Source organism: Danio rerio, chromosome 4 (genome assembly GCF_049306965.1).
Source record: "Danio rerio strain Tuebingen ecotype United States chromosome 4, GRCz12tu, whole genome shotgun sequence".
NCBI lineage: Eukaryota > Metazoa > Chordata > Actinopteri > Cypriniformes > Danionidae > Danio > Danio rerio.
In genome coordinates this window covers 16,674,549-16,701,383 of record NC_133179.1, presented here as the reverse complement: position 1 = coordinate 16,701,383, position 26,835 = coordinate 16,674,549, and the positions used below count along the sequence as shown (strand labels likewise).

Genomic DNA, 26,835 nt, shown 5'->3' with positions numbered 1-26,835 from the left:
ATTGTAAGATTAATTAATGGTATCGCGACAACCCTAATTGTAATAATACAATGACTGTGTGCAGCGATGAACCAAACTCGAATCACTACGTCAAATGTCATCTCTATGTACATGCACCACACCTACCAAGCAAGCATCCTTATCAGGATGACCTGTATCAAGCCATACTGACCCACACCGCTTGTTGAAAATAAGGCATTAATCTCACAATGCTTGTGATGCCGTGGAGCTTTTTTGTTGGAAGGTGTCAGTCAGGTTGTTCTTAAGGAGTTGCGCTTTGTGTGCTTGAGTGGGTGGCAGGCTGCAGTGAGTTGGCAGGATCAGTGTTTGAGGGTATACTAGAAGTGCCCAGTCGGTGGTGTGAAGTGGCCTTAAGTGCACTGAGCCATGTAGCATGAGTAAGGCGGGGCGTCTCCGCATTGTACCCTCCACATAGAAATGGCCTGACCCATTTCAGCAACAGCCAGCGAGGGGGGATGGGGAGTGGGCAGTCTGAGACTGCTAAAAATACCCCATTACCAACAGCTCCACTGCAGAGGGATCCCTGGAATCGCTGTCCTTGACTATCACGAAGTTGGCTTGTACAGTATAGGATCTCCAATTGCCAACCAAGACCGAGAGGGTTTCCTTTGATTTTCTTGGAGCGTCTGCTTTCGGATGCATTGCATTTGGTTGTACTTGCTTGCGAACATACTATTTATTCACAGGAGGTACATAGACAAGTGTATATAGCTTTGAGGGAGAATATAACAGTGGATACATGCATGAAAGCATGTACCTTAACTCCATCAAAAAAGAATACGCAGTCCTCAAACTAAGACCATTATCTGGCTTTGTATGTATAGTAAGGGTTAAACATTACTGTTGCTCAACCATACTGTGGTAGCTGTTAGTTTGAAGATCCAATCACAATGATTTTCCACTGTTGTGACATGTGACCTGGCTTTGCAACCTGAAACTGTCACGGCACAGCAAAGGTTTGGCACTTCCCTCATCGTGGCCGATCAGTCACTCATAGATGATAACTGAGGGACGAAAAGGTTGACTAGCGTGCTCAAAACATGCACTTTTTATGGTTCTTTATTTCTGAATTGTTAGAACGTGCCTTGATGTTGAAATCGGTCAGATTGAGATGATTGAGATGACTGTCATTTCAGGAAGCTCTGTGGTAACTCGTCATCGTTTCTCGCATACACGTTCTAGGACCAGTTGCTCACTGAAAGGAACATGTTTCAGTTGCAGTGCGAAGATGCTGGGTGTTTCCCTTTTCACTTGCAGTTTTAATAACAGATCAAATTGAGCTTGTTGATTTTGACACGCTTCGACTTTATTTGCTAAGGGTAATTGTGCTTTTTACTGTGTCTTTTTTTGGTCACAGCATCATTAAAAAAAAAACAAGGCCTGGGTTTCAGCTCCCGAGAGAGTAGCTGAATATTTCTCTCTTTAATTTCTCTTCATGAAATGGGCTGTGAGAGAAGTTGATTGCCCAGTTGGTAGCCTGTTAGAGAGCAGCATGCTGTTTCTTGCTCTGCATGTACTGCTGCAAGTAAATCAGACCTGGAGGGCTACTACACTTTATTTATTTATTTACTTCTGCTTGCAGGCAAAGTCACTCTTAACAGCACTAGCTTCTCTTGTGGTTTGAATTTGATCAATTGATCTCGTCCTGCTTCTGACGTGGTTGATGAATTGATTGTAATTCCATTAGCATCTTCCTGATGAAATCAAAGATGTTAAAGCTCTGTTCAATGGCCACATGGACAATAGGGTTTGTTTAAAAACAGATTGTAAGGTGATCTGACTGTATTTGTCTTGATTGGATTGCTTTTTGGTTAGTCCTGTTAGCCATTAATCAGAAATGTTGTTTAAATGGCCAGTGGGATTAAGTTGTGAAGTTGAAGAGTGTGTCGGTTCGAGGGCGTGTTACAGATATGGAACTTTCTCTTCTGTTTGTGTACATGACAATATGGAACATTGTAGATGAACTTTGTCGAAGCGGTCCAAGGTCTCGCTGGGTGTATTTACACTTTTATCACTTCAAGCACAGTTATTTCATTTACATCAGGGTCAGAAGTTTTCCATTTAAGGGGCCATATTTACTATACATTTTGACTTTTCACATTCAATAGCTTGTGATGCTGGCATGTGACTTCTTATGGATGATATATTTTGCTGCTGCTACTTTAAGACTGACGTGTATCCCATTTGTTGGAAATATGTTATTTTATTTTTCAAATGTTTGATTTAAGGCATAGTTCACCCTAAACTAAAAATTCTGTCATTTAGGCCCTAACCCAATTCTTTTTTTTGTACCCCTACCCCTTCGCTTTGGCCCTTGAAACAGAGTGAGAAGAGGAAGGGCTTCAAATTTTACCCCTAAGAAATGGGACAGCAATACTACACCTGCACACGTCAGCATATGTCATCATGATTTCTTGCTTCATACGAGATCGACAATCGCGACTGCTGTAGTTATTCCAGTTGCGTTATTTTTTTGGTATTTATCTTCAGTAAATCACTGTAGGCATATATCTTGTTATCTTAACGATATAACATGGCAATATGCTAGTAAGTGTTCTGTGTATTTACACCGTGGCCATATTTATCTATGTTAACACAAGAAAACAATATTAACGTGATGCCAGACACTGTTAAAAGGTCATTCCTAGCCACTAGACTTTTCTGACAGGGGATTCAAGTGTCATCAAGTTTCAGATGTGAAAGTATGTTGTAGGACTGCTATACAGGAGTTATTATGGATTATAGGTTGCGATATTTAGCGGTTTTTATTTTGGAGTTTTTGTTTTTAAAGCATGATCGTAAAAAAACCTGAAGGCGTATATCAACGCATTAAAACATATGCTTGTTTGTTGTAAAAATTCATAATATAGACAAAAAACTTTCAAATTTGTGCATCTTCTTACTTTAGTGTGCAACCTTGCTGCCGTTGTAGATGGTGTATTCTGGGAAATTTTTGTACCTCTTGATTTTCAGGGTGGTTCTAACAAAAATCTTAGTTTCAAGTGGTATCTAGCCTTTCCCGTTAGCCCTACGCCTTCAAGCTAAAGAGAATTGGGACACCTCTACACCTTCACGTGAAAGCGCAAAACGAGGGGTAAGGGGAAGGCATAAAAGGTAGAATTGGGATTCTGCCTTACTCAACCTTTACTTGTTCAAAGCTGGAAACCTAAAACCATTGACTTCCATTGTATTAGATTGCCCTACTATGCAAGTCAGTGGTTGCTAGTTTTTTCTTTGTGTTCGTCAATGAAAAGAAACTGATAATGGTTTGAAAACGCTTGAGTAGATGAAATTTAATTTTTGGATGTACCGTCCAATATTTTATAATCGACTTGTTATAAATAGGCATGGGACGATAACTGGTTTCAAGGTTTACTGCAGTTTGGCAAATTCAAGGTTTTGAAACCGCAAAAAAATTCTGTATTACTGTTTCTAAGGGTTTTTTTTAATGTTATTTTTAAAAATGTGTTGTAAAAAAATCTGTTTTTGAAACTAACAGAGAGCAGAAGTCAATTATTTATTTTAATAATTTAGCCTGACATGTTTACTGTTCCAAAATATTATAAATGTTTCGTAAAATAAAATATATTTTGTTTAATTGGTTGTTGGGTTGTTGTTTTTCTTACCCAGACATTTAAAATAAACTTATTTTAGGGCAGTAATCATAATACCTTGGATCCATGATATCCAAGGTTATCATATCGTCAGAATCTTATATCAGCCCATGCCTAGTTATAAATGACAAGATGGACATCATTTTGCATGGATTTGTCCATTCAAGTGCAAGAACTTAATTCAGTATTGTAAGCAGATAAAGACTTGTCATTTTGAATGAGCTCCTTAAAAGATGTGCCAATGGTAAACTTTACTGACCACTCAAAAATGATCAGCTCCAGCAAATGACAAATCTGCCAAATTCTGTCAACTGTGACTGTCATAATGTGCTGATGTAAAGCCATTTGCACATTGGGAGAGAGAAAGACGCTGAATCACTCTTTCACAGAAAGCTTTCAAATGACTGATTTGATACACAGATACATTTCCTCTTTCAGCCTTCATGCTATAGCTTATTAATTTACAGATTAAATAAATGATTTGCACTTCATTTGGTTGATGCTTTTATCCAGTGGAATGTACATATCATTTAATGAATGTATTTGATCCGTGTATGCCTTCCTTGGGAATCAGACCCATAGCTTCGGCTTTGCAATAGACTTTATAACTATAGTTTAGAGAATGGTGCTCTATTCTAGCAACACAATCTGTATGTTATTCCATGAGTTTCTAAATTCAAAATATTTTCATGCGAGTTGGAACATCCATGTGTAATGTTGGGGGGGGGGGAGACTATTTTGTCTTTCACATAGTTAAGATAGCAGGTCAGTTCCCACGCTACTTCTCAAAAAAGCCCACATAGTTCTGCCTGTAAAAGTGGCTAGCATGTCACCTTGAAACTGAGCCAGGGAGTTTGTTCCTGCTCTTTTTCAGGCACGATGGAGAAGCTTCTAAACATAAGGTGTTTTATTAATGTCTTGTTTTAAAATCAACACCAGAACTCTGCTCTTCAGTTCTGTTTTGGATTTATAAAGACACGTTTAGTAGTATGTCTAGTAATCACATGTTCTTCTTTTGTTGCAGGTCTCCTTGGGCTGATTGTGTAAGGTTTTATTCACAATGAAAGCAACGGCATAGGCAAAAGAGGGAATGGCTTGTGAATTGTCCCAGTCCTGCCACCTGCAGTCGGACATCCTCCTCCTCCGCCTCTGAAGGACATCAGTTGTTTATGGGAACTACTGGCATTGGTCTCCTGAGGATATAGCTCTCCCTTTGGGACGCCATTTTTCCACCCTCGCTGAGACAAGGTGTGGTCGGGAGACATGGCTAACAACTCATACAGCGGGGTGAAGAACTCTGTGGCCGAGCCCAATCACAATGGAGAGTTTGGCTGCTCGCTTAAAGAGCTGCGCTCTCTTATGGAACTGCGAGGGGCTGAAGGATTACAAAAAATCCAGGAAACGTATGGGGACGTTAATGGACTTTGCAACAGACTGAAAACATCGGCAGTAGATGGTACATAATCATTCTCTTCCACTTTGCTTTGCAGAAAAAAAAAATATCCAGGAGATAATGTGAAGGAAGTACACACTTTTGGATGGTTTTCTTTGCTTCATCTCACTCTAAACACATAGGTCTTAGCAGTAGCGAGCAGGTCAGTTACACTTGACTGAAATCTTGCCGCAGTTTAGTGCATCCGCAGTCTATTGGGAGGCTCGCTGCTGTTGTCCCATTACTCCTCGGCCAGCGTCTTATACAATGTCTGATTGAGATGTAGATTGTTTTTCTCCACTAAACAGGAAGATCAGGGATCCTAAATATAGCCTTCACACATTCTCTGTGTGTTTGACATTTCAAATGAGTCATTAATGTCAAATATAAATGTGTTTTCAGTCCCATCATATAGTCTGTGGGATTGTTGTTACTTTCATAATAGCTGATTTGCTCTCACACGTTTTATTTAGCCATCTCTTTATGTGGCTGAAAAATCGAATAGGAAAAAACAAATTGCAAACACTTGCTCTAAGGTGTATTTTAGGTTTGACAGCTAAACGCCTGCTGTTGGGATGCACTTCATTAAATCTGAATTCGTAACATTTACAATTAAGGATATATGAGTAATATAACTGCATGGACGTTTTTTTAAATGGCACAAGCAATCTGTCAAAGCACCTGACGCCCCGCTTGCAGCCATATGCTTATGTGTTTGACACATTTATTATTAAATCCTTCCATAATTTGAACAACTTGGTATGTGAAAGTACGAAAAAGTTCTCTGTGCATCAATAGCTACGTTTCCATTTTAGATATGCACATACATTTTTTGCATAAAAACGACAAGATGCGCATAAATTTTTAAAAATCGCATAGCTTAGTAGAATAAACTTTATTCGATAAGAAAAGATGCGCATAAACTGTGATTGGAAACACTTACCAAACAAATTCCAGTATATGCGCATTAGAAAAAGTCGTGTGATTTTTGTTATAAGAGGTCATGTGATGATAAAATGTGTGTGAATAGACAAACCAACAGGCTGACCGCATTATAAAACATCCTAAATGTTGTTTTGGTTATTTTAAAATGCCGTAATCATTTCGGTGTTAGTGTTATTACTTTATTATTTACCTCTAGAACTGTCAAGAGCGTCGACTGCACACTTCGTCTCATGGCTTCAAACGCCACGCACGTTCATTGCGTGTCTGCATTTGTCTTGTGAGATGCAAGTAATTTATTAAATAAAGAAAAGATTCACGCAGCTTCTCCTACTGCAGCAAATTCTGTTTTTACTGTTGATATTTGGCGCTAGTTAATCAGAAAAAAGACGATTTTGTTTTCTTTGTCTCCGTTTACACTGCCAGTTAAATGTGACCCTGATCTGATTTTTTTTGGTCATATGTGACACAGATCGGATCTGTTCTATAACCATTTAAACACGAAAAAAATGCATCCATTCGGGTATTCAGAGATGGGTTTCAGGCCTCCTTCATATGTGGAAATAAACCAGATATAAATTGCATATGTGACTAATATGTAAACAGGCAGATCGAATTTATTGAGACATTACGTTTTGTACGTCATTAAACTTCCGACAATGTGGTTTGTCTTCGAGGTTTAATGATGTAGAAGAAAGAGCGTGCGTAGGGACGCTGAATCGGTAAACATAAGCTAGTATGTTGCAGATGCTAAAACCTGACTTTACGCTTGCGCAACAACCTAAATTGTATGGCAAATGTAAACGCATGAATCAGATATGGTTCACAATTAAAACGTATAAACGGACACAAAAAAATCTGATTTAGGCAACAAATCTGAATTGGACTGTGTAAACGGTACCTTTGACTCGCTGGATGGATACGTTGCTTTATTTGCATGTCTTTTATGCAATATTCTAGTTTTGCTATTACATTTAATTCACATTTTTGGATGGAAACATATGCACAACAGTGAAATACACCTATTATTGTCATAGTCAATTTTGCTACACGTAATTGATTCTCCTTTGAAAGGGCTGTGAGCAGGTATGTTTTCTTTAAGGTATAGAAAAGTGCCGAGTCAGTGTGCAGCCCACAGCTGCAGCTGCATTGCTTTATTACCTCTCTGTAGACATTAGGTTTAATCGCTGGCATGACCTTGATTGAACTCTTGGGGGAAGGGATTTTCAGTTTGATCCCAGATTAAAACGGCACCATGTCCGTAGCAGTTCTCTGCTGGCAGTTTTGAGATGGGTCGCAGACCCATATTTCATTGTGTCGGGTGCAGGTTTTTCAGCCACTGTTTCCATGCGAATACTTCACTTGTCTCTTAAGCATGCGGTCTTAATCGGCAGTACTGCGTTTATTATTGAAAGTCAAAATATAGCACACGTTCCTGATTGAGAGCTCCTAAGGGATCTGCCCTCTCTGGTATTACTGCCTTGACCCTTAATTAGTTTTGCTCCTCCGTTGAAGAAAATGTTGAAAATAGGGTTTTATGGGTCGTTGCTAGGATGTTCTGGCTGGTTACGGTTCAGCTATTCTGGTAGATGCTGCTCACGTCTGCTTTTTGTTCTTTCTTAAGTAAATCAACAGAACATTTGGGCTCATTTTATACTCTGATCTATTTATTTGGATTGGAAGTATCAATCATGTACAAAAGTTTAGTATGTACATTAATGGCATTAGTGTTAATCTGCATCAAACATCTCTGACACTTGGCATTATGAGTAATATGTTTGTCAGTGCGGTGAATTTTAATCTTTCAGTTTTAATAATGAGGTAATTCAACATGTCTATGTTTGGATGCTTGTATGTAGTGCCACCTGCCCCATCCTAACCTCACAAGGTCTGACTTTTATTAGCAGGCGATGAAATACTGAGCGATTGAAACAAAGGCTTACTGTGCTGTCTGCAGCCTAGAGTTGTACCTTTTGTCGTGGTGTCAGTGGAAACTAAAGCGTCATTGGAAATGTATATTTCAACTCCGGCTTAAATAATGGGGTCACGCTGATAGCGTCGATACTTAAAAAAGCATGTTTTGTTTTTCTCAACAGAACGTCTGAATCTTGGCTCATGCTGCGCCCAAGCTTTGTATACCATGTGAATTGTGCATTAGTCATCGTAGAATAGTCTAAGAATTCCCCCTCTGGATATTATATTCAGTGCGCAGGCTGATGGAGGGCCCTGTCGCTTAGCCATTCTTGCTACACGGCTAACTGAGATCGGAGCCCCACAGCGAAGCGCTAGTTTAGCTCTGGCCTGTTCCCTCTGCTTCACAATGGCACGCTGGCAGGCAGCCCTGCTGTTATGACACGTTTTACAGCTTAATCAGATCACTCAGCTTTGCCATAGGAAATTAAGCAGTCATTCAAGATTACAAGAGCTTTGACAATTGAAAAGGGATTTCTAATTAGTAAGTAGGCCATTTCTCAATTTCGGAGCAAAGCCACCACTAATCTTTTTACTCTTTCGAATTTAACTAGTTTTTCTTTTTTTTGTTTTTAACAGCTCTTTTTGTCGTCCTTTTAAATTGTGACGTTCTTCTTTTCGACTGCGATTTGAATGGATATTCAAAGCTTTTGTATTGCACAGGCGTATGTGTAGACAAAAGGCAGTACTTCTGAAAATTAAAGGCTAGAGCTAAAAATTAGGTTTAATGGACATTATTTATTATTCAAAGTGCTACTTTATTCATCATCACCTAGCTTCTCAAAGACCCCCAGCTGACAAGCCTTACTGGAGTTGAAAATCTGTGTTCAACTGGCTGTTTTTGTTAAGATAAGTCTTGACAGTAAGTCAAAATATAATTTCAAGCTAAAATGTAGTCATGATTAGGGATGCTCATTTCGGTTAATTTTGCCAACCGACAAATGCTGCTTGTTAACCGAATATTAACGGTTAACTGGTCAGATTAATATTCTGTTATTATTTAATTAAAAAAAAATTGACATGTCTATTTTGTGTCTGACACATTAAGTATTGCATTTTAAAATACAAATTTATTTTGACATAGAATGTTTAGCGCACAAAACACTCACGGCCTTTAGTAAACCATTCAAAAGGTGCGCCTCTCAATGCTAAAAGCATGTTCACTGTGATCGGCCCTTTATGCAGCCAAACTTTAAAAATATATAAAAATAATGTTTTTTAATCATTTTACTGACATCATTAATCAGTTAAAAACGCACCCTTTTGTTTAACAGTTAATTATTTTAAGCATCCCTAGTCATGATTTATAATTTCACTTGGAAAGGAATGCATCATAGGCTACTGGTTGTAGGGTTGGGTCAATAAACGATTCCATCGCTGATGGCCAATAGACAACACCATGCTAAGCCGGCATCGCCCCACCCCTGTTGCAAACCTCCTTGCGAAAAATACACACTTAGGCCCTCTTTACACTAATACGTCTTACAATTAAAATGGCATTTTAGAGCGAAAATGATCCACATCCACACCGTGTTTTACCTAGCTTTTCTGAACAGCCCTCCATCTGCTGAAAGCGCACATCACGTGACCACACACACAGTCACACTCGTACGATGCCAAATTGGTCAACATCGCCCAACCCTAATTGGTTGCATATTTTGTTTAGCCCACTCCATTATAAATCCTTTTACAGTTGAACAATATTCAAAACAGCGATGAAATATTCAAACTGTTGGTATAATACTTTTTTAAATAAAGTTATGATGGCTTTTACAATGCTTATTATAAATGTCAAGCCTGAACAAAATGATCTGAAGTGAAACTAAAGCCAAATTAGGGCTGCACGATTAACTGAAAAAAGATCATGATCTCGATTCGACCCTACACACAATCTTAATTCAGCTTTTCTACGATTCAGCCAATGATATTTTCAAGGTCAGGAGAGACATATAAAGGCAGTCGCACAAGTCTTCACACTGTTTTATATGGACACCTTCAAATGTCGTTAAAAGTGTCACATACTGTATTTATAAAGTATAATTCACCCAAACACCAATAATGTAGTGAACAGAACCTGCATAGGCTGTGAATTACAGGTAATAAAGTGCTAAAATTAATGTTCAGTTTGTTGCAAACTGAACTCAAAGTGCAGCCATGACATTAAACACACTCGGGAGTAAAAAAAAAACGAAACCACGCACAATATTTAAATGATCGCATCACATTTTAGAGTTTTGATCACGACAAGCATTTGAAATGGTTTTCTATTTTCTTAGCGTGTTGTGCATGAAAATAAATGTTTAACAGTGTCAGTAGGATTGGGCGACATGGCCTAAAATCAAAATCTCAATTAAATGAACATTTTAACTATATTACTATGAATGAACGATTATTTTATTTATTTAATTTATATTTTTCTCCTCATAGTTCACAGAGTTTTGTTCAGTAAATATGCTCTTATATTACAAGTGAGTGATTTTTGAGTGTAGGGTGCATTGCTTGGTTTTAAAATGATTGAAGTAAACACACACTATCTCTTATCTATTATTATTTATTGAATATCAACGCTGAACAACTAATAAAACGCACATTAAAACATAAAAAAAAAAATAAAAAAAACCTTGCCTAAAACGCTGCTCTCTGCATTTCCTCACTGCTACCAAAACGTCCAGTCACAAAGCTTGTGCTATGCATTGTTGTGACATGTAGTTAGATTTTTTTAAGAGGTGCGAAGGCTGCGCCGGACCTTATATGTGCGCTTGCTAGAAGTATAATATCAGAATAGTATAATAAATATAAATCATAGTATAATAAGTATAAATTAGACTTAACAGAGCAAGGTCACATGACTGCACACATGGTAGGGAAAGTAATTGAAAAAATTGACCTGGAAAAATTCGATCGATTATAGGTTCTCAATGCCGATTTTGAATAATCGCACAGCCCTAAGTGTTAGTATAACTGCTCTAGCCTATATAATGTTGAATATAATGTAAGAGGGAATCTCATTTTACCAGAAAAAAATGGTCTAATAATGCTGTCAATGACAAATGACAAGCACATGTCTCAAACATAATAATTCAACTTCAGCATTATTAATAGTTGCATTCTGATGTCATCACTGTACTATGATTTAACAACCAGGACATACTTGAAGTCCACCATTCAAGTCTTTACAATATGTAACATTTTAACCAACAGTTGACCCACACAAAGACGTAATATTATTATTGTTCATCTTACCATATGTTTGAGAAAATAACAATATTAATAGCCTTCTAATAATAACCTTTATTTTACATCTACAGAATCGTGAGAAAACCGTGTTTCTCATTTTAGCCCAAATCATGCAGCCCTAACCTAATAGGTGTGCAACATTTCCAAATTTTCCTTGCACACGATATACTTAACCAAATTAAACAAGCTACTTCGAAATGGAAAATAAATCACACCACATTTTAGATGCTTTAAAAATGGACTTCCATTCCAGAACTACAACGCTTTCTAAAGGAAATCTCATAAAATAGCTGCACAAAAGTCAAGTGGGTGGTGATGTTTGTAAGGTATACAACCGTCCGCAGTAGTCTTGATGCTAGTGTGAATGACCCAAGCTTCTGGCAGATGCTTAATTGTGTTAAAGGTGAAGTGTGGGCTTTCTAGCACTTCCTGTTTTTTTTCACCATATACACTAGATATTGGAAAATGCTGTCCTAGCACATTGCTGTTTGGTTGAGCATCCATGATTCGGACACAGCAACATTGGCTTAAACATTTGAGTGAATAAGGAATATTCTTCATACTTTCAAATGCTTGCTGGAAATAATTATAATTGATAACTTGGTAAGGAATAAACACTACTAAATGTTATATTTACTCAATTATTAGGTCTCATTTATCTATTTAATTAGAATTTTGCAATGGAACTTCTCTTCAAACCATTGAATCTCTTGCGGTTTAATCTATTTATAAACATAACCTGATGTTTAATTGTATTACTAATATAACAAATATAGGACCTGAAAAGTCACACCTCTAAAGTGATCTTAGCACCACTTGCACTGTTTGCACAAGCCAAAAAGAAAACCATGGTTATTAATGGCAAGTAATTTTATTAGCATGCCACATAAGTCATTTTCCATATCGTGGAGATGTTGGAGATTATATTTTAAGCCTTTATCAGATTATTCTGATGACCTTCTGATAATATTGTACTTGTTTAGGTCTTGCTAAAACTGTAATTATTCCATTTTAAATTTAACCAGCATGCTAAATAGCTGGAGCTCAGAATAATAGCAGCTTTGCTATTATATAACTGCATATTGAGTGGGTCGCTGAGCGTAGTATTTATTGTTTTGGGTTAAATATCCATTGAATTTAACTCTCAGATTACTGCAATAGGAATTAGTTGTCGACAGCGGCCTATTTTTGCGACTTTCAAGGATTTCAAGGTTTTCCTGCCTTCAGTTAAGTTTAGTCTTCGTCTCGGTGATGTTTCCGACTAGCTGTCTGCGTGATGCGGAGTGCGAATGGAACCGAGATGTGTATTGCAGCATAAATGCATTTTTGACAGAGGCGTAAGACCTGACTCATCTGCTCCTTAGCCCACTCTCCAAGCGGGGAGAGAGAATGTAATCCTCAGCCTCAATTTCCACACTACACAAGCCTGGATTTAATGCACTGGCATTGAAACAGGAAGAAGTTTTGAGCGTTTATCTGCTTTGCTTTCATAGACAAGTATTGATTTGCATCGGCACATACGCTACAGTGTGCTTCATTTCCTCAAACACCAGAAAAATTGACCCTGGTGATTTATGGATGCATGTTATCGCTAGAGGATGTCATTTTTGATCTAAATGCTATTTAAAGCACGCGTCACATTTTATAGACTGAATGCTGCATGACAGCCAATAAAAGACTTGAGGTGCGTCCCAAATCGCGTACTTATGCACTTTTCTACTAGTTTACACTGAAATACCCGGATGATGCAATTATTAATACTGGTATATTTATTCAACTGGTAAAATGATGTGTGGACTGTTGGACACTTCACGCACTCGACAGCCACTGCTTTGCTCACATTGCGGAAGGGGCGGAGCTTTCAGGCGCTCATGTTGGATTACTTTATTTATTTTGGATTGTGAAAGCAAAATTCTGCTATGAGAGTGATTATACCACCTTTGGATGGTGAATGCGGTCATACTCATGACAGGTATTGTTTGGTACTTTGGTCATTTATTTCGCTAATTTGGCAACTGTCGAACGTCATCAGGGAAACGGTTTGAATTTCCGCTTATTAAAAAAACAGTGTTCCATTTAGAATGACACAACATACATATACTATGCTGTATAGTGTGAACGTGTACAGTGTACCATTTGCCACTACGCAACTTTTTTATCTATATAACAATCACAAAGTTGTCCAGATTGTCCAAAAGTGTAGACTAAATTAGAAAGGGCTGGATTAACAAAAATATATAAGCGAATCTGTAAGTCTATCCATATTGTTTGTTGCATAATTATTTTCTTTTAGTAAACGTAGAGCTTCAAAATTGCAGTAAAAAGGTTAATTAACAAGTAAATCAACAGGAAATTCTGAAGTGTTCAGTTTCTATCATTCTTATTTTTTACACTGCAGCTAGTAATGGGGTGGTTATAGATTTGAGTCTCAGGAAGTGAATCAATATATGTAAGGGATAATCAATGGATTTCCGCGTCGTTAAAGGATTTTAAATGCAAGATGTGGAGGCAGAGAACCGACTGATGCAAAATGCATTTAAAAATCCTTTAACGGACAGCAAGACGTTTATTATCTTGCTTATTCCCTGGTCATTTGGCAAGTTATAGACCCGTTAAGACTAATTTTAGGTTTTTGCTGCCACTTTTATTCATATTGACTTAAACAGTGGAATATATGGGCATTTCTATAGCTCAAACTGTTGTTTGATGCAATTGCGTAGTAATAAACTGATAAAATATGTACTTTAATAGTTGTTTCAGGAGAATTAGGTGTCAAATTAATGTTGTAGACCGTAGGCCTGTCACGATATCTATTTTTTTGTACGATATATTGCACCAAAATATTGTGTTTAAACAATATTATTGTCATTTTATAACCACTTTGTCACTCATAATCCCAGAATGACAATGTAATAGCATCATAATGCAAGCACTTTCTTTCAAAGACCATTTCATTTAATTATAGTCATTTTATTAATTCAGCATTGGAATCAGAACCTGAAAATGTATATCATAAACAAATAAATAATAATTAATGTTAACAAAAAAGTGGTAAAAAAAAAAAGTATAATGACAGAAGCTGCGATATCCGCTACCAGACACACACAAATATTCTATAGTAATTTATAGTAAATACTATTGTTTTTTTTTACCATATCGACACTGTGCTGCCAATAGAGATAGAGGTTGTTTAATCAGTAAAAATGTTGGTAGAAATGTTTTATTTTTATGTATGGGCGATATATATTGCATTACCAAAAATTGAGGTCCTGTCCATGTCTTTTAGAATATGTCGATATATTGATAATTGTGACAGGCCTAGTAGACCGCGCAGATGTTCAGACAGTGATCAAAAGCAGCTTAATTCTTTAGCCCATTTGTTTGTGATGAGTGTTTATATGCAGTGAAACCTTCAGCTCAATGGGAGCGAGTGGCTCTATGGCTTTGCTGAGTAATGTGGAGGATGTTGTCATGACAATAGGCTCTGCTGACCAGGCTGCTCTCTGGTCTGGCAGGCAAAGCATCCTGTTCAGTCACACATACACATTCATCCTGATGCACAAACTCACGCACACACATGCATGCTTTTCGTCAATGAGCACGGCTCATTCACCACATGTAGCTGTCCTGTCTTTGTCTCTTAACATGTGGCTGGTTTGAGTGAACCGAACGCACACACCATGACTTCTTTGAATATTGAGAGTCATTCAAATGGGCAAACCAGAGGACTGTTGTTAAACCAGTGCATTTGAATTATTCCTGAGAATGACAGCGTACAGTGGCAAAAATGTTTGTTTTTGTCCTGTCAGTTTGACATTTGGACTGACTTTTCTCTTAGGATCTAAAAATCCCACACACACTTAGTAGTTTATGTACTGCCTGGATTATTGGATTAGCTTTGCTAATAGCTCGTAATCAATTAAATACACAACAGTGTAAGCCTTTGTGTAAATGTAATTATTTTTGTCAACACGATATTAGCTTAGAACTGGAAAGATAAGGCAATAAATGGGGTACCAGTTCTGTCAGATATTTGTAGACGGGCATTACTGTTACTTTAGTAGTTATTAGTGTAAATTGTAAAAGAATTGGATAAATAATTTTATATCATGAAGAAATAATGATGATCACCAACATTTAGAAGTTTAGGGTCATTATGATTCTAAATTCATTAGCATTTTCAATTTCAGTTGGTTTAAAGGTGACAGGAAAGACATTTATAATGATGAAAGACTTCGATTTTAAACTAATGCAGGTGTTTCCGTTTATCTAAGGATCTAAATAAATTAAAATAGAAAACATTTTTATTTATATATTAGAAATAGGGCGGTATAAAATTCTGATGGTATAACCTTGGATAAAAATCACTGTTTCACGGTATTGTAATTACTGCTCTAAAATATGTATTTTTTTAAATTTCTAGATAAAAATAAAATAAAAAAAATCCCCTTTGAACACGATATATTTTATTTTAAGAAACATTTAACTTATTTCGGAAACATGCCAGTCTAAATAACTCAAATACATCATTGACTTCTGCTCTCTTCATTTGTTTCAAAACTGCAGATGTTTTTTTTTTGCAATCTAAAACGGCATATTTTGATATCTTTTCTGCCGAAGATACTGTTGTCCTAAAACCTTGACTTTTCCCATGCCTAATATATATATATATATATATATATATATATATATATATATATATATATATATATATAATTAACTAGATAACAAACCAAGATCAAGAGTAAACATAATATAAAAATAGTTTAGTTCTTCAGCTACACCACATTACAATATGTTAAAAATACACACATTGAGAAATAGACTGCTATTGTATGTTGTAAAGGGTAGAGCAAAATGATTTAATCTGAATGAGCTCAGACATTTTTGGTTCAGACTGAAGAGTAATCCAGGATGAGGGGGCGGCATGACTAAAGGCTTACTTCCCTATTTCAGTTCGAACCAATGATAAGTTTGACAAAGACCAATGATGTTTCACTTGAACGTAGGGCATACTGGATTTTTGACCTGTTAAGAAGGGAATATAGGTAACACACCCTTGTAGATTTTAGAGTCATCCAGTGAGTGTACTTTCTTCTTGTGAAATGTAAAAAATATTGGTATTGTTGTTTTACTGTATTTCTGACCAAAAATCACAAAACCAGTGATAAGGGTCAGGTTTTTTTATTTATTTATTTTTTATTGAAATCTATGATAAATGGGGTTAGCATTGGTTTGTTAGGATAGGACAATAAATTTGGCCTAGATATTTGAAATATGAGGATTCAAAAAATGTCTGAATATTCAAAAAGTCACTTTTAAAGTACATTTAACAAATAGAAAAATATTTTTGGTATATTTACGCAAGGAAAGTTACTAAATGTCTTCATGGAAGATGATCTTCACTTAATATTCCAATGATTATTGGCATAAAATTAAATTTTGCCATCAGGGTGGCATTTATTAAAAATATATATATATATATATTTTTTTTTATATTTACTATAATTTTAAATAACTGCTTTCTTATTGTATATAGTTTCAAATGAAATTATTACTCCAGTCAGTGTTGCTTTTATTATCATTAATAATTATAATAATAATAGTCATTATTAATATTAGAGTAATTTCTGAAGGATCAAAATGTAGCTGAAAATTCATCTTTAAAATCACTGGAATAAATTATTCAGTTAAATTATAAATTGTTTTTGAACAGTTGTTTTATAGCATTTAACAATTTTACAATTTGTTCTGTATTTGAATTAAACAAATGCAGCCTTGTGTGTGTGTTCATCAAGACGGCATTTATGAAATGTATAAAAATTGTTAAATTGGTAAATATTTTTTACAATTTTAAATAACTGCTTTCATATTATATGTATTTTTTAATGAAATAATTACTCCAGTCATTATTGTTTTTATTACTATTAACAGATATAATAATAATAATATTAGAGTGATTTCTGAAGGATCATGTGTCTCTGAAGACTGGAGTAATGAAGCTGAAAATTCATCTTCAAAATCACTAGAATCAATTATTCAGTTAAATTATAAACTACTCTTGAACAGTTATTTTATAGTGCAATATTATTTCACAGTTTACACTGTATTTTTAATGAAATAAATGCAGCCTTGGTGAGCAGGAGAAGCTTATTTAAAAACATTTCAAAATCCTACTGACCCCAATCGACTTTTGAACAGTAGTGTACCTCCGCCACTTAGTACTGGTTTTGTGGTCCAGACTTGCATTTAATGCTGCATTGGATGAAAATAATAGATTTTCTAATCAAAAAAAAAAAAAAAAAGATTGCATTCAATAGCATGAAACGTAATTTCTTGTCCTAATCAGTATATAATTGAACGATTAATTGTTGCCTTTTCACTTCCTTTTTCCTTCCAGGTTTAAGTGGGCAGCCCTCAGATATTGAAAAAAGAAAAGCAGCATTTGGACAGAACTTTATACCTCCGAAAAAGCCAAAAACCTTTCTTCAGTTAGTATGGGAAGCATTGCAGGATGTAACATTGATTATTTTGGAAGTGGCAGCAATAGTTTCTTTAGGCCTTTCTTTTTATAAACCTCCAGATGCAGGAGATAAAAGTAAGTAACCTGTTTATTTCCTTCTACCTTATTTATTGTTTATCCTCTCAGTTTTAGGTTGTTCTGAGCTGAGTTTTTTTTTTGTGTGCGTGTTTGTGTATGTGTAGATTGTGTGAAGGGAACGGGTGGAGAACCTGAGGAAGAAGGAGAGACAGGGTGGATAGAAGGTGCAGCTATCCTGCTTTCTGTTGTTTGTGTGGTGCTCGTGACTGCGTTTAATGACTGGAGTAAAGAGAAGCAGTTCCGTGGCTTACAGAGCCGCATTGAACAAGAGCAGAAGTTTTCGGTGGTTCGTGGAGGGCAAGTCATTCAGATCCATGTGGCCGAGATTGTCGTCGGGGACATTGCACAAATAAAATATGGTAAGATTGAGATTTTCTTTTTAAGATAATGAGATTTTTGAATTATAATGTTTAAAAAAGAAATTAAACTGTACAAGTTTGATGGTTGGGTAACGAGTAGGGCTTTGCAATATGACGTGTGGTGAAATAGTATATAGTTTCATATATTGTTTATTTCTTGGTGTCGCAAAATACATTGTTTATGGCTGTGTTTCCCAACCCTGTTCCTAAAGGCACACCAACAGTACATATTTTGGATATCTCTCTTATCTGACCCATTAAATCAGGTTTTAAAGTCTCTTCTATTGTTTTGATGAGTTGATTCAGATGTGTTTGATTAGGAAGAGTTTGCAAATGTGTTGGTGTGCCTTCAGGAAAAGGGTTGGGAAACACAGGTTTATGGTAATACTTTTTCGCCCCTTTGGAAAAACCCAGTCTTAAACTCCTCCACAGGGATGCAGGCAGAGCGAATAACGAGAAAGTTGCAAGCTTGAGAGTACAATGTTTACATTTTGAATTTTAGCTTGCAATATTTTATCTTTTGCCCTGTAATCAATCTTTTTTTAGATCTACATTATATAGTTATATATTATATATAAGTTTATACTTTAAAATGTAAAACAGGAAACAGTACATGTATAGAAACTATTAATTGATTTGCAGAATAATTACTATATTGTGATTTTTATATAGGCCATTTTGAGGGATGTAAACACAAACGTATTTCCTGTTTTACATTTTTAATTACTATAGCTTACAAGAACCCCACATATTGATAAATAATGTTATGATTTAACATTAAATTATGATATAAAAATGCCTCTTGTTACAGTTATGAAATAGTTTGATAACAAGCAGGAAATTTTCATGGGCCAATAACATGACCACATTGAAAATGGTCTGTATCATTATCAGGATATGAGATGACTTGTATCCTGATATGAGATTTTTGTCGTATTGCCCAGCCCTAGTCGCTGTAAAATAGCTATGCAATTTAAATGCTGCTGATGGAAATGTGTATAGTGACTGGATGTCTTATTCGTCAGGCGACCTCCTGCCCGCTGACGGCATTCTCATCCAGGGCAACGACCTCAAAATAGACGAGAGCTCTTTAACCGGAGAGTCTGATCATGTCAAGAAATCATTGGACAAAGATGCCATGCTGCTGTCAGGTGGGACATGAAGATGCACAACAGTTTACAACATTTATACAAAATGTTTCTCGTGCACCATATCAGCCAATTTCAATAATTGCTTAAAGACTATGTAGATCATGTAGTAAAATTTGGCTTTGCCGTCACAGGAGTAAGTTTGTTTTTAATTACAATAGTATTTCACAACAACACTGTTTTACTTGTTTTTTTTTTATCATGTAAATCAGCCTTGGATACAATCAACCATAACTGCAAGGCAAATTTTTATAAATAAATATAATGTATAATGGTAGTCATAATAAATATGTATTTCAGATGTCACTGTATAAACCAATTGACTAGCAAAAATATTCAGTTTAATTTAATATCAGCTCTAAGAAATGTTATTTTGATGGCCATAGCAAATAACTTTCCTGCAGTACTAATGCATTAGAGCATGTCCAATTCATTTTAATTTAAGCTTATTTGTATAGCGCTTGGCTTGTGATAGTGACTTTGCCTCTAGCGTTGAATAAAAGCTATTAAACTTGACTATTTTGTAAATAGAATAATTACTCTAACCTTACACAATTAAACGTACATTGGTAAGCACAAAGTAAGGGTGAATGGATGAAATTAAAAAATCACAACTAAAGTATGAAATTTTTGGAAATGTAAGAGGGAGGTACTGCCTGTCCTGAGGAAACTGTTTCTTAATGTAATGCACTTTGGAAACAGGGGGTCAACAGCTTAACCTAAAACCGATGTTTGGTAAAGGTTTTGTTTGTATACTTGCATTGCCTTTAGTCATGGAATAAGCATCCAGATGCTGCAAGAAGAATGTTGAGTTGGTTTTCCTGCAGCTGGTGATTCTCGAATGAAAAAGGTAGTTGTAAAAGTTCACACTGCCTCTTCCCTGTTGAAAAGAAGAAAGACCAACTTCACTGATGGTGTTCTGACTCTGTGAAATAAGGGTGATGCTTCGAACAGGGTATCTGTGGGGTCTTAAAGTCTTAATGTCTTAAATTTTTAAAAACACAATTTTAGGCCTTAAAGTCTTAAATTGACTGAAATATTGTCTTGTAGGTCTTAAATAATTTTAAACGGGTCTTAATTTTCCTTTGTTCGTAAAGCTACTCAATCAATCCAAAACACGTCCAACCACCAACAACACATCTCAATAAAACTTTTAGCAAAACTACTGATAACTAATATTATAACTGTATAGTATACTATAAGTAGTCTGTTGGGCAAACATTTCGTTTTTAAAGAGTTTTTTTAAGTTATGTTGAACAAAAATGTGTGTATACAACTAAGGTCTGCTTCTTTTGACACGTTATTTAAAATACTGTATGTGGCCAAGAAATGACTAAGATTTTTTTTTCTGGTGGGCCATTAAAAATCCTAAGCGTTTAGCCCTATACAAGTCTAAATTTTCATACTTCATTGTCTTAACATGCCTTACATTTGACTTGGTGAAACCTGCAGAAAACCTGTTGGAAGTAGTTTGAAGAAGCGGACTTTAACTTCTACAGAGGTTACACCTCCTGACTGGCTTGGTCAGCTGGAGTAGGAAGAAGTTTCTTAGTCTTGAAAGACCTTACTTGTGTGTAATTAGATTGCATTTCTGTTTTATTAATTCTGCTTATTGAAAGAGGAGCATAATGCAAGTAGTTATTTGAAAACAGTGGCATGGTGGCTCAGTGGTTAGCACTGTTACCTCGCAGTTAAAAGGTCACTGGTTTGAGTCTAGAAGTGCCAAGTCTTTTTGTGTGGAGATTACCTGTTCCTCCTGTGCTCGCATGGGTTTCCCCCACAGTTCAAAGATATGCAGTATTGGTGAATTGAATAAACTAAAATGCCCATAGTGTTTGAGTGTGTAATTGAGAGCGTGTTTAACGAGTAAGTGTACTTTAGTGATTGGTTGCAGCTTAATCTGTCTTGTAAAAGATATGCCAGAGTAACTGCATTGATTGAGTGATTTGAAAACTGATGATTAACAAAACAAAGTTCTTGGAATGTGTATGGTAGATTTGATCTCCATAGTTTAAAATGAGAATAGTTCATTTTATTTGTATTTTGGTATCTCCTGTTATCGAGATCAACAGTTTTCTTGGCTAGTCTTAACAGGGCTAATAGGGTATATGCCGAGCTAGTGCTGTTCCCATGCTGATACACTTCCGGTGACCTGTTATTGTGAACTTTTTCTCATTTTAGACGGTTCCTTATACAGCATCGATGTTATAATGTCATTAAAATACATTCAGTTAAATAAACTTTAGCATTTATTTAGTTGCTCAAGCGTAAAACGAGACAAAAAGACGTTTACTCGCACGCGCCCGTCAGAGTCGGCAGGCTAACGCAGAAGCTCCATTGAATATACTGGGGTAAAACAAATGCTCATAAAATAAAGACATGGCGGGGGAAATGTAATTTAATGCAGTGCTTCTTGTACAATCTGAGACCCACTTTAAATTGGATATCACTCAGCTAGTGGAGATCGCTGATTTTTAAAGAAAACAGACCTTAAACGCACCGGATTTTGCATTGGCATTCAATTCGCCGGAAGCGCTTAACCCAGGTTAATGGCAAATTAAAAGTCCTATTAGCATGCTTCGGCATATACCCCATAAAAGTTGGTATTGATCTATAAACGATGATAGACTCCTCGGCTTCCTTGGCCCTGTGTTTGTCAGAAAGAAACATCCCTTTTTAATAATGCATTAAATATAACAAATAATGCTGTCCATGATTTGTGTTACATGAGTGCTCAAGTTGAAATCCTTTTTTAAAAGTTTGTAGTCCAGTTGGAAGATCAGGTCAGATGTTGGTCATGCAGGACCTGCTCCCTCTCAGCGTGGCTTTTGCACATCTTCTGCTAATCTCATTTAATGAAAGCCAGTTGATCCTCTGCTAGAATGACATTGCTGTGTGTGTCCCAGAGGAGATGACGGGGGATTTGTGAGCCTGAGTGGGCACTTCTCCAGAAGACCAAGAGTTAGCATGTTGAGTCTACTGTTTTTTTTTTTTCATGGACCCCTTCCTCAACCCTAAGATGCAATAAAACCTGTGAGGGCTTCCACCCTTACGTTGTGGACAAAATGTCACTGATCTGTTACTGACTATGGCGGAACTTGTGTGAATATCAACACTCAGACAACGAAAATCAATGGTAAGGGTTTGGTCCAGGTCTTATTCTCCTCATATTGATTTGTCCAGGTACACACGTCATGGAGGGCTCTGGAAAAATCGTGGTCACTGCTGTCGGAGTCAATTCCCAAACTGGAATCATCTTCACATTATTGGGGGCAGGAGAAGACGACGATGATGAGGAAGAGAAAGAGAAGAAAAAAGAAAAGGAGCGAAAGAAAGAGAAGAAAAGTAAGTCATGCCTGTTATTTGAAGTCTTTTTAATGCGTCTCGGAAAATAAAACAGACCAACCAGTGGCCTTTTCAGCGTGCAGCTGCAGACATGGATTGAATAGGTTGCTGTGTTCCTGCTTTTGTTGGATTTTTATATATATTTTTTAAATATAGCTTTATTTTTCAGTTTGGTATAAAATGTCTGAAGCAGTGACTCATAGAAAATTCTAACGATTTCTTCTGCGCTCCAATAACTAACTGCCATTTAATGCATTTCTGCTGCCCGTGGCTCACGTGTTGGGTCTCCAAATGAGTGCCTGCAGATGCATGAATATTTCAGCACTTTTAGAGGTTGGGCCGCAAGTTGCTGTTCAGCGACTGTGCACCTCATTACAAATTATTTTGCATTCATGCTTTAGCCAATGCAGTGGATTTGCAAGCCTCATGAGGTCTTGGCACACATCTGTTCGTAAATATTCTAGGGCCTTTTCCCATTCTGTTAAATCAAAGAGAAGATTTGCATAATTGTAAATATGTTTAAATGTGCGCCCCAAAACCGTTGCTTGCATAATGGCGAATAATGAATAAATTAATGAGTGTTTGTTATGTGGCTTTTCTTTTACTCTCTCTGCAGATAAAAAGCAGGATGGCTCTGTGGAGAACCGAAAGAAAGGTGAGTAACCCTATTGACTTAATGACATAATGAACACCATATTGGCTTAGCAGGCCACCCTCTTACATGCTGCCGCCTGCATTAAAACCATCGCCTTAACCCATTAGTGCTATTGGATCTTCATTAAAGCTTATCCACACTAGTGTGGGTGCAAAGAAGTGTGCAGGTGTGTAGTGTTGACGCGTTAGCATGAATTAGCGGATTGCAGTACCCTTCAAAACTTTGAGGTTAGTAGTAAAGGCATTTTACATGATATATGATTCAAAAACAGACTTTATCATTTAAAGAATTCTTATATTCAGCTATTTCAACATTTAAAAATAATATAAAATTTGCATCAAATAATAAGGATCTTGTGAAAACTGGAGAACTTGCTGCTGAAAATCTAGCTTTGCAATAATAGGAATTAGTTACTTAAAAAAAAAATATATATATATATATATATATATATATATATATATATATATATATATATATATATATATATATATATATATATATATATATATATGTATATGTATATGTATATTTAAATATATTTAAATATTTAAATATTTCTAACAATTCAAACCATTACTTATTTTATGTGGAGTCAAAGTCCCCTTAGGTCAAGTCTTTTCACTCGGTGGCCATATTTAAAACGCCTCTCAGGCAGTATACTCGGGCATTCTGTTAAATTTCACATTAGGAATTAACAGTAGAATTAAACTACAACTGTCTCATTAGTTTCATTTCTAAATGTTTGAATCGCACAAAATCTGCAGAAATTTACGTCTGGTTTGTGCGCCCCCTCCCGAGACTCAGCCAGTCTGTAGCGATTGCTTATTGGCTTCTGTACTAGAAGGCGGGGCTTCATTCGGCATATAGACCGTTACGCTTTTCCTTATTCAAAACTATAAGAGTGACACGTCTTGTGAATTCTATAGTCTTTTGTGGAGTAAGGATGCTCATTTCGGTTAAATTTGGCCAAATAACAACCGCCGCTTGATAACCAAATATTAACCGTTAACTGGTTAGATTAATATTAATTATTATTAAATGTATATATTTTTTAATTTCCGTGTCTAGTTTGTGTCTGAAACATTAAATATTGCTCTTTAAAGAACTGATTTATTTTAACATGCGAACATATTAACAACACACACATTCAGTGTTTCCACCAGCATAGAAAAAAACAACAGACTAAATAAAAAGAATAAAATAAATAGGCCTGAATACGCCCTAAATATTTGTTACTTAAATGACAACTTTAGATTACAAAATGAAAACACCCATCATATGTTTTTTTTTCTCAGTCAAATAAAAACAGCCTCAAATCTCGTTCCGATCGTTCTACGGAAAATATGCATCAAATAATGCTCTGCTGTTATTCTTGTATCATAAACCTCTGTCAACATTTTTAATAGACGTCATTATTTTAAAAATTATGTGTTGAGCGTCTGGTTTTACCTCAAAGCTTGTGTGCTTTTATTTCCTCTCTCACTTTCGGTTCATGTGCGCACACTGTGTGTGATAAAAGACAATGACAAGACTCATATGTTAACTTTTTGTAAAGTATAAGCTGCTATAAGATATAACAATTTTGTTGTTTGCATATGATATTGCATAATTTGCATACATGTTTTATAACCTATAAAATGAAAGCCTCTGTTTGGTGAGTAGTTCAACAATTAAGAAAATCTTTGGATTTGTTTGATTCGCAGATTATGTAGGCTATTTTAAGAATTGATATTTTATAAGCACCAATAATAACTGTAATTTTCCAAATGGAAAAAAAAGCTTGGTTTGTACACTAAATCATCAAAATTATAGCCTATTTATTGTGTTTATGAGCGGTGCCAGAGTGCGCTCTGATGGAAGGAATCTTGACGCTCGTACTTGTGGCCAGCTTGTTTCCAAAGCAGCTCACATTTCAGAAAGTTTTGTTTTGCTGCTTCTTTCTCTATTTGTGCAAATAAACAGAAGTGATTATGACACGGCTCCAGGACACAGGCCATCAGCATCAGCGCTGGTTTGGCATCAACTTGTCTGTGTCAAACTGTGACCAGCAATATTCTTCTTTCATTTTGCTTCTTTGGCAAAATATGTCTGTAGGCGCTTGTGGTTGCATGTGTTACCGTCCTGCGAGTTAACAAATATGTGTTGCACATTTATGCATACCATTTAAAATAAATAAATAAAATAAATGTTTAACTGATACAGTTAATCAGTACCTTTCGGTTAACGATGAATTTGTTATTATGAACATCCCTGGTGTGGAGAATTTAGCTTTGACATCAAATTATTATTTTTAAACATTTAAATTGAAAAAAGAAAATTATTCAATGTGCTAATATTTCACAGCATTGTTGTTCCTTTGTATTTTGACTTAATGCCTTTAAAAAATACTACTCACCCCTAATGTTTAGTGTACAGCTAGAGTTCAGATTGTCTTTTTTATTATCTAAAATCACATACCCAAGCAGGACAGAGTCCACATTCAGTCTGAAACGGGTTCCGAAGCCTTACTTCTTTACTCTAAAAGTAGCATGCACGTATGTTTATTGAATCCCTGGCTACAGTTTGCCCTGCCAGAAATGAGCTCTAATCCAGCAGAGGATTACGGCTCTGTGCTCAGAGCGCGGCAACACTGCAAAGTAGAATAGCAGTTCCACGTCGCCCCCTGCTAATTTTCAGACGCAGTCGCATTACCTCACATCACGCACCCATTAAATCCTGCACACAAGCCGACTGCCTCACGTTTGAGCAGAGATCGACGGAGATGCCCTGCTGCGTGCTTGTCTGTATGATTGCATGCATGCTGAGTTCTTTGTTTGTGTGATGTCACCTCACTGGCAGGCTGTACTTTTAGCACGCAGAGCGATGGCCTTGAGATCAGACATGTCTTCTTTTATAGCCTGTAGTGATAAGTGATGGGCTGGACACCTCAGGTTTCACGTCTCCTAGGATACCCTGTCACGTGGGGCTCGCATGTGGCTATTCAATGTGTTTTCTATGACTATAATACAATCATTGTGCATTTATGGACACCATTCTAATTAATTTATCTAGTCGCTTAATTATATTTGTGTGGGAAGCACAATTTAATTAGAAAACGCTTCCTATGGTCAGAAGGAGGAAACTTAAATCTATTAGAACTCGAATTCCTGTGCCCACCACATGTTCATTGTTTTATTACATTCCCTTTCTTTTTAGCAAAAGCCCAGGATGGGGCTGCAATGGAGATGCAGCCTCTAAACAGTGATGAAGGGGCTGATGGCGAGGAGAAGAGAAAAGCCAACTTGCCAAAGAAAGAGAAATCGGTTTTGCAAGGGAAGCTGACCAAATTGGCGGTCCAAATCGGAAAAGCAGGTAATTATGGTCACTTAGAGCTCATCTGTACGCTAGTGTTCTCCTAATACAGGGTGTCCGCAGGGTCTTGAAGTCTAAAATTTCCAAAAAATTTAAATAAAAAGTCTTTAATTGACTGAAATATTGTCCTTAAATGGGTCTTAATTTTTCCTTGTTTAT

At 36.3% G+C, this 26,835-nt stretch overlaps 1 protein-coding gene and 1 long non-coding RNA gene across 10 annotated transcripts in view; one reads left to right on the top strand and one right to left on the bottom strand.

Moving 5' to 3' along the window:
• The window catches only part of atp2b1a (ATPase plasma membrane Ca2+ transporting 1a), a 239,432-nt gene that overhangs the window by 199,258 nt on the left and 13,339 nt on the right, over positions 1 to 26,835 (top strand). For all 9 annotated transcript variants that reach the window (NM_001044757.1, XM_073945708.1, XM_073945710.1 and 6 more), the window contains 7 exons: positions 4,660 to 5,091; positions 17,618 to 17,815; positions 17,923 to 18,177; positions 19,203 to 19,328; positions 22,509 to 22,670; positions 23,287 to 23,325; positions 26,521 to 26,676. In NM_001044757.1, coding sequence (NP_001038222.1) covers positions 4,899 to 5,091; positions 17,618 to 17,815; positions 17,923 to 18,177; positions 19,203 to 19,328; positions 22,509 to 22,670; positions 23,287 to 23,325; positions 26,521 to 26,676 — 1,129 coding nt within the window. In that variant the 5' untranslated portion in view covers positions 4,660 to 4,898. The remainder of the gene's footprint in view (positions 1 to 4,659; positions 5,092 to 17,617; positions 17,816 to 17,922; positions 18,178 to 19,202; positions 19,329 to 22,508; positions 22,671 to 23,286; positions 23,326 to 26,520; positions 26,677 to 26,835) is intronic.
• The window catches only part of LOC101884691 (uncharacterized), an 89,584-nt gene continuing 81,973 nt past the window's right edge, over positions 19,225 to 26,835 (bottom strand). The window contains exon 6 of the long non-coding RNA XR_012402044.1: positions 19,225 to 20,205. This is a non-coding gene — a long non-coding RNA (uncharacterized lncRNA). The remainder of the gene's footprint in view (positions 20,206 to 26,835) is intronic.